General features: G+C 63.6%; 1 protein-coding gene across 7 annotated transcripts in view; it reads right to left on the bottom strand.

Annotated features, from left to right (window-relative positions):
* IQSEC1 (IQ motif and Sec7 domain ArfGEF 1) overlaps positions 1-8438 on the bottom strand; it is a 108666-nt gene that overhangs the window by 1739 nt on the left and 98489 nt on the right. For 3 of the 7 annotated variants that reach the window (XM_024763366.1, XM_024763368.1, XM_024763367.1), the window contains exons 11-12: positions 6230-6391; positions 5191-5367 (exon numbers count right to left, since the gene is read on the bottom strand). In XM_024763366.1, the coding sequence (XP_024619134.1) occupies positions 5191-5367; positions 6230-6391 (339 nt within the window). The other 4 variants (XM_024763364.1, XM_024763369.1, XM_024763365.1 and 1 more) reach the window with 2 other exon arrangements.

Raw genomic sequence — 8438 nt, 5'->3', positions numbered from 1 at the left:
TCCCCGGGACCAGGAGCCTGGGGGGAGGGGCCTCCGGGGGGCTGGGGCGGGCACACAGGCCCGGCTGACCCCGAGCTCCAGGGGGCCTCAGCCGCCTACCCGCGGGGACGGGCAAGGGCAGCTTCTCCCACAGCTAAGACGAGCTAAGCATGGTCCTGCCCGGCCTGACCTTCGGTGGATTTCACATACGTATGTATGGACATACGCACGCACACGCACACACGTCTGCCTCCCCGGCTGCTGGTGGGCCTGACGGTTAGGAGACTAAACTCCACATCCTCCTTCTCCTGGTGGAGCAGAGGGGCCGCACCCTGGGGCCATGTTTGGTTTGTGCAGTGTCTGGCCAGGGACAGGGATGCTGGGACTTCCTCCCAGCCCAGGGCCTGGAGTCCTCTGTGGGCACGGCCCACTGGGACGCCACACACGTTCTCCAGTCGTGAGCCCTCACTGCCAACACCTCTGTGTCCCCCGCACATGGCACGTAGCAGGCATGCAACCTGTGTTGGCTGTGCCAGAGGAGACTGAGTCTTCCTCTTGGTTCTGGACGTCCAGCGCCTGCCCTGGCCCCCGCAGGTCCCCCGGACGACTTCTCCAGGCATTTCTGCAGGACACCGAGGCTGAGGCAGAGAAGTGGCTCCGAGACGTTCTTCCAGCTTCCACCTGTGCAGGCCTGGCCAAGCCCCACAGTGCAGAACAGGTGTCCCTCTGTCCACACCAGGAGGAGACGGAAGCTCTGGCCGATGGACTGACTGGCTCAGTCCCCACAGTGAGCAGGTTCACCTGAGGCGGGAAATCTTGGCCACGCTGCCTTCTGAGCTGGACCCGGGCTGGACCCAGGAGCCTGGAAGATGGAAGCTGCTGCCTCGTGCCGCCCTGTGGCCCACATCCCGGACCCGCGCTGGGTGGAGAGGGTGTGTCTGGATCCTTCCGGCCTCATGGTGGCAGCTGCGCGTGCCTGGGACAGGCCCTCGGGCCTGGGATCACAACGGCAGGCTCAGGGGAGCTCCGGTGACTTTGCCTTGCCTGCTGACCCCCAAACCTGAGTTCCAGCTGGGAGCCTGGGGTCCACTGAGGGCCGTGCTGGACCCTAGTCTCAGAGCCCACTCGGAACTGCGCCACACACTGGATGAGGCTGCTGAAGACCACGGACCACCGGGCGGGAACTGGCCCCTCGTTCCCAGCTGAAAATGACCCTTCCCTTCCTCCTCTTTCCGCCGGTATGAGAAGAGGGGTGACCTTTCCTTCCTGCCTTCGGTCCCAACGCGGTGGCCCGGGGACATGCAACAGAATTAGAGTCCAGCCTCCAGAAGGGGGGCTCTGCAGCTGGAGGGGTGACCCTACCTGGCACGCCATCCACTCTTTGCCTCAGTTTCCACATCTGTCCACTAGGCACGGCCCCCGCTCCCTGGGATGGCTATGCTCAGACCTCTGCTGTCCTTGGGGTGTCTCAATCTGCACTCTAGCCCCTATAAGGCTGGGGACACTCCTCTGACTAAGGACCAGGGACAGAGAGGGAAGACAGAGGCCCCGCTGGGCTAGCAGCGCGCTCCAGCTGGCCTGCTTCTCCCGACAGGACTGGGCCAGGCCCGGGGCTGGGGGCTGTGGCTTCATATGCTGCCCCCGCTGGAGCTGAACAGGCCCCCCTCCTGCCCACCGTGGGCCAAGACTCAGGAGAGCTCTAACTTGGATGTCTTGGAGTGATTCTGAGTTTCTCAGACTTCACCTTTTCAACTTCTGAACTCAGCAGGAGATACGGGACGTCCCTGCAGAAGTCCTCTGCACTCCAGTCCCAGGCACACCCACGGACACCTGCCCACGGCAGACGCACGTGTGGGTGTTTGCACACCTGCATACCACCTACTGACGGAGGAGGAGCCGGGCCAGCTGCTCCCACTCACGTATCCCCACCACTCCTTCCTTGCCTGCCCTGTTTGGGGGTCCCCCCAACCATCTCCGGATCCTGCACAAGCCTCAGGTGAGCCCTGCCCCAGCTGGTGCCTCTCAAGGGCCAGAGCAGGCCCTGCCAGCCTGGCCACGGACAGCTTGGGAGCCACATCCAGACGGGGCGCCCAGGGCGGCTCGTCCCAGCATTCCTGGCTTCTCAGCGTTGGGACAGCAGGCAGACAGGGCTCTGCCCGAGGCCTCGCACCACGGCCCTAGCAACGCTGAGGGTGACAACAGCCAGCACGGGGCCAGGCCCCACCCCCAACACTCTGTGGGTATTGACTCTCACAGATTCTGGAGGGCAGCGCTAGTCCCACCTGCATCTGGGGAACCCAGGCCCAGAGGTGTAACTCGACCAGGGCCTGGAGCCAAAGACCCCGGAATCGGCGTGCTGCACGGCCCTCTGATGGGCTCTGCTTGGGAGGCCGCCCCGAGCGTGGCCCCCACCCCAAGAGAGGCAGCCGCTGGCCCACTGGCTGCTACACGTGTGGAGCACCCATCGTGGGACAGCAGGGGCTGCTTTGGAAACTGGTCGCCAGGAGCCGCCAGCTCTTCCCCAACAGGTGCAGGACGTGGCAGTCTTCCAGTTGTGCCCCGGGTAACGACAGCAGACCCCGCGGGCCCGGGAGATGTCCTCTCCGTGGGGACTGGTGTTGGGCAGCTCGGCTGGTGAGGGGCTGGGGGCCTCGGGGTCCGTGGACAGTGTCCACTGTGACTTGACTGATCTGCGGCAGGAGCTAAGGCTCAGTAGTCGCACCTGTGTCAGAGGTCCTTGTGGGTCCTTGATCTCAGGCTGGCAGGGCTCTGGTGCCACTGAGGCGAGCAGGGGGCCCAGCTGAAGGAAGACCACGTGGAGATAGGGGGCGAGGCCTCGCAGCTCAGCAGGGGGGCTGGGCTGGGGGCCAGGCACACCCCCCCCCACCTCTAGGAAAGTCTGCCGCCCCTCTCTTCCTGGGCCGTCAAACCACGACTGCCTCCCAGATCCCAGAGGCTCGTGCCGGGCCGAGGGCACATTCCCGGGTGCTGTCTCCTGGATGGATGTGTGGTCGCAGGTCTGGGGCAGCTGCTCTGGGAGCGATGACAAGCCGGCTGCTGGGCGTCACTGTCCCGAGGGGAGAGGCTGGCCCTGAGCCTCACCTCTTCCCGACAAGCCCATCTCGGCCGGGGCACGGCGGGTGCGGGAGAGCTTCGCCCCGACCCAGTCCAGCACATAGGGGCACGTCTCCGGCATGTTCCGGCAGGCAGCTGGCATTGGCCCGTCTTCCTCTGGAGGTCGCAGGGGGGCTGTCCCAGCCTGGGGCTTTGGCGGTCATCAGGGCTCAAACACCCACCTTACCGCCCCTCTCACCTTTGGTGCTGGGATCGCTTTCCCGGGGATTCTCTTCACGGTGGTTTAGGACCTGAGAGGACTCGCTGCCTGGAATCCTTCTCGGCTCAGAATCCCCAAACAAAAATGGCAACGGTAACGATAAACAGAAATCAGCCAGACCTCGGGGCTCCGTCCTTCACATGGCCATGCGCCCGGGCACGCGGCTCTGTCTGGCCCCTAAGCAGACAGTGGATGGCTGAGGCCACTGCTACCCGAGGGGGCTGGGCAGGACCCGGAGAGGCCAGAACCTGCCCCACTGCACAAACTCAAACACAGGCCCTGGGCCCCCAGCCTGCAGAGGCCCCGAGCAGTCTGGTTACGATTAGCTGGGAGTAACAAGCCACGGGGAAAACCAGTGGTTCTCAACCACAGCAATTCTGCCAACCAGGGGTGGTATTTCTCCCCGAGGGCACCTGGCAATTTGGGGGGACATTACTGGTTGTCATGACTGGGGGGTGTTACTGGCATCTAGTGGGCAGAGGCCAGGGATGCTACTAAGCGTCCTGCACAGAGCAGTCCCCACAGCCAGGAATGATCTGGCACAAGATGTCAGCAGAGCCGGGGTTGAGAAGCCCTGCTTGACTCTCACGCTGGCCATGCAATTCGGATTTTCACTATGGAAAAAAAAAATGACAAGACAGAAACAAAGAAAAAAATCCAACTCAAAACAAAAAAAAAGAAAAAAAATTCTGGGAAATGAATAAGCTGAAGGGAGGGATGGGGTCATCAGCAGCTTCTCTACGGGGCCCAGAGCTGGTCAAGCGGTGATGCCTGAGGCCGGGGGCGTGGGCGAGGCCCTGGTGGGGAGGGGTCCGCTGGGCCCTGGAGAGGAGGAGGCCGGTCTCAGCCTGAGAGGGTCTTCACCAGCAGAGCCGCGGTTACGTCAGGCTCCTGCGTCTGGGACAGCTGGGGCCTCGGGGTGGGAGCCTGGGGTCCTGGCACAGCCACGTGCCCCCGTGTCGGGCTCCCTCCGCTCCGCCGCAGCCCCTGAGCTTCCTCATGGGAGAAGCTGCCTGGCTAGATACGCCTAGTGGGGGGCTGAAGAGCCGCCGGCGTGCATCCCCTCACCCCGTGGCTCCTGGCTCCTCCGACCGACAGCGCTGGCAGGCAAAGCAGGCTGCAGCAGCGCTCCCCTCCCCGCCCCCTCCCCCAGCCGAGGTCAGGCAGGGCCGCCAGCAGAAGCTCCCTGCTCACTGATGCTCCACGCACGGCCCCCGCCCCAGGAAACCTGGGCGGCTCGAGGGGTGCTGCTTGCTTGCACGCACGCTAAGAGGCTGGCAGCGAATCAGACACACACAGAAACAAAGAAACAGCAACGAGAATCACGTTTCCGCCAGGGCTTTCCCCTGACGTCCCAGGGCCAGGTGTGGCCGCGTCTCTGGGCTGGACAGAGGCTCGGGTTTCCCAGGAAGGGAGACCTCTGTGGGGAAAGCAAGACCTGGGACAGTGGGAGACGGGCTCCCAGACACAGCAGCAAGGGCTTCACTCCATCTCATTCATCAGCATGAAGCACAGGGACGGGGCAGCAGAGTACAGGGGACACACCCACCAGCGGGGCCCGACGCACTCTGCATGAGAGCAAACCTCAGAAAACGAATAAGAGAATAAGACCAATAAGCAAGGGAGACCAGGGGTACCTCCCGGCTGTCCTGCCTGTGACCGTTCGGCCCCGTTTCCTTTGGCTTTGGGGGACACCCTCTCCGCGTGGCCACATGCTGCTGTGGTTTGGGGACGGCCACCCAAGTGAGCTCCGTCCGAGCCCCTCCACTGTCCGAGCCTCCAACACAGCCCCTTCCGGCCGACGCAAGCCCCGCCGGCCACGGGCGGCCGAGTCCCGCGTGCGCTGGGTAGGGGGCGGCCCTGGGCCCGGCTCTTACCCGCTTCTGAGAGGTCGCGCAGGGAGCTGCTGAGGGCACTGCGCTTGAGGCCCTCGCCGCTGGCGTAGCTGTCATCCAGGCAGGCCCGACTCAGTGTCCCGCCGCCCGGCTCCTTTTTGAGGCTGGAGCACTGGGACATGCTGGGCCGCACGACGCCCTTCTGTTTCTCGAGCTCCGCTGGAACAGAGCCCGAGGGGCCCAGTGAGGGGAGGATGGCCCCCAGCCAAGGGTGGCTTGGAGAGGGCAAGGGGCTGGGCACCCCCCGGAGGGCAACGCAGACGACTCGGGGGGCCCTCTGCTTAGGGTGGCACCGGGCTGAGCCGCCACCTCCTTCCAGGGGGCAAGTGAGGGGCAAGGTCGTCTGGGAAAGGGCAGGAGCGACGGCACCTGTGACCAAAGGGGCTGAAAGGAGACCCCGGAAAGGAGGCTGGAGAGGCCAGAGTGCCCGAGGTCTGCAGGAAGGTCAGTCACTTTCCTAGGAGGTGGATTTGCCCACGTCTGGAGAGGAGTTAACGCGGCCTGGCTGTGGATGGAGGCCAGGGGTGGGGGCACCCATGTACCTCCAGGAATGAGGCTTAGAGCCAGGAGAAGCGGGGGTATCCTCGGCTTTAACGAAAGCCAGGGGATGGCCCTAGCCCTAAGCCCTCCGGGTGGTCGGGTGCAGAAGACACAAATACCAACAACCACGCTCAAGTACAAAGGGCTCAGGTCCAGGGCTCTGGGCACGGGGCGACCATGGCTCCGAGAGGCCCCCTCAGGGCACACGATGTAATTCCCTGGGCAGGACAGGCCTGGGCCTTGGAAGCCCGGCTCCCACCCAGAGACCCCTGCCCACCCCTCCTTCCTCTGTGCCGCCTCCCGTGACCTGGGCAGGTGGCCTGCCTGGTCACGTGGCCGTGGGAAGGCCAGAAGAGGCCGAGGGCGTCTCACCTCTGGGCTTACAGAGTCACTGCAGCCTGGCCTCTCACCACTGTCTTGGCTCCCAGATGGGAGGCCACGCCTGCACCCTGCAGGCCCCCGCCAGGCCCCCGTGACTTACTCTCTATCCTGTGCTTTTCCATCTCCTGCACCTCCGCGATGGACTCCCGCAGGTCATCAGTGAATTTCTTCCGGTCTTGAGGATTGGGAGCGTTAAAGTTTATTAGCACTTTGATGTCTGCTCCGGGGACGGCGGATGTGAGCCGGATGCCGTTGGGGTAGTCTGCAGAAGGGGAGGAGAGTGCGGGCCTCAGGGCGGGCCCTGCCACCTCCCTTCTGGCTGGCAAAGGACCAGCGGGTCTCCATGCAGCCGGGGTGTGGGGGCACGCTGAGGCCAGGCTCCCAGAGGACGCATCCCTCCAGGGAGGAGAGGCTTCACGGTGCAGCCCGGAGGGACCGCCAGGCAGTCTCCGTCTCCTGACCTGGGTCTGTGTTTGCTCCGTGTTCAAGTCGAGGGCAGATCCGACTGATCTGAGGCAAAGCCAGGGCCCTCGTTCTTCCCCACCGGAAGGGCGTGGAGCCTGGACTCCTTAGGTCAGGATCCTTGGTCACTCGGCCAGGCGCCAAGCCTGGGAGGAGGGGGAGGTGGTGTCCCCGCTGGGGGACAGTCTTATCCAGTCACTTCTGACACTTCTGTCCTCTCCCGACTGGTCTCCAGGCCACCAGCTCCCTTGGGGTACACTGTGGGCACCCCACACCCAACAGAGCCTTCTGCTCAGACCTGCCCGGTGCCTCCTCCGTGCTCGCTCTCGGGGTCTCTGGGGCTTTGGCGTACCGGCAGCCTCTCTCCTCAGTGGGAATCGAGCATCCACCACTGAGTGTATGAAGGTTCTAGGCCCAAACACCAATCCCACCACGGTTCAGACCTGGGTCAGGGAGGGGACCTCAAACGCCTAGAGGCCTGTGTGGGTTTCCTCAATGCAGGAAGCGGGCAGGGTAAGACTGCGGCTGCTGACCCTGTGGAGGGTGTGCAGCCCGCTACTGCCCGCCATCCACCCAAACCTAGCTTTACAAGACGAGCCACGGATACCTGAGCCTTATGGGAAGATGTTAGTATGAGCTCAACGAATTTAAAATAAAGCTCAAACATAACATAACTGAGCTGCGACCGACCAGGGGCTGCCAGCTTGAGACCCCGGGTGCGAGGCATGTCCTACAGAAGGTCGGGGTCGGCTCTCACTAGCACTGCCTCCAGGGCGGAGGGCTGAGCCCTGGGAACCTGAAAGCCGTCTGGGCGCGGCCTCTGCCTAAGGACTCAGTCTGCCCGGGCCGCTGCTGAGTGGTCACTACCACCGCCACCCTTCCAAGAGGGGCCTGTCGGTCAGGACGGTGCGCATGGCACCAGCCTCCCTGGTGCTGCCTGGGAGAAATCAAGGCAAGGCCGCCCTTCTGGCCTGGGGTGGAGCGATGGCGGGCTCTGCATCCTGAGCTCCTCATAGGCATGTGAGAAAAGAGGAGGAGCTGGCAGGTCCAGTCCCGTTTAGCACAGAGAAGCCCTCAGGCACTGTGTTCTGGGATGGCCCAGCCACGGGTCCCTGGCACGTTTCAGCCTGCAGAGGCAAGGCGGACGGGACAGAACCGCAGGACCTTGCTGCTGGACACGCCCCGACGCTCCATTGTGGCGGCCCTTCCCTTGGCTCCTCCGGAACATGGGGGGCAGCAGGACGTCCCCCACCCCACCCCACCCCAGGAGCACTGGCTCAGCCTGCAGTTCGAGGTCCTCCGACAGGGAGGGGACAGAGAGGGAGAGAGGAAAAGGGAAGGGCGTGGGTGGCGGGAAGGAACAAGCCCGAAAGGACCCATCAGCGGGGTTGCAGGGGCGGCCAGCTCCCCTCCAGGATCCCCAGGCCCAGGACCCACTCACACCCAAAGGCCTGAACAAGCACCGCCCCTGGGCCACGGGCTGTCCTGGCCTTTATGTGAATGGCCTCATCTCATCCTGAGGCAGGCACTACCATCACCCCATCGATGGACCAAGGGAACCGGGCCGGAGAGGTCCAACAGCCAGAACACATGGCGCTGAAACCTGAGCGGACGGACCGGGGCTCTGCTCGTGACCTCTGCCTGCAGTCTCTCCGGCACGACCCTCACCTGATTGTTTGGCCATATCTGTATATCACCTGTGCCATTCACTCGATGTTTTCCTATCAACATTTTATCGCTCTGCACTAAATTTAAAAATCTTATCACCTGCAAGAAGTAACGGTAAAAGTAAACCCGATGAGTCCTACATACAATGATACTGAATTCTCCCTGATTACCCCCAGCCA

Source organism: Neophocaena asiaeorientalis, unplaced genomic scaffold (assembly GCF_003031525.2).
Source record: "Neophocaena asiaeorientalis asiaeorientalis breed wild unplaced genomic scaffold, Neophocaena_asiaeorientalis_V1.1 scaffold433, whole genome shotgun sequence".
Lineage (NCBI taxonomy): Eukaryota > Metazoa > Chordata > Mammalia > Artiodactyla > Phocoenidae > Neophocaena > Neophocaena asiaeorientalis.
The sequence above is the reverse complement of the archived record's forward strand: the minus strand, read 5'-3'. Positions and strand labels throughout refer to the sequence as shown.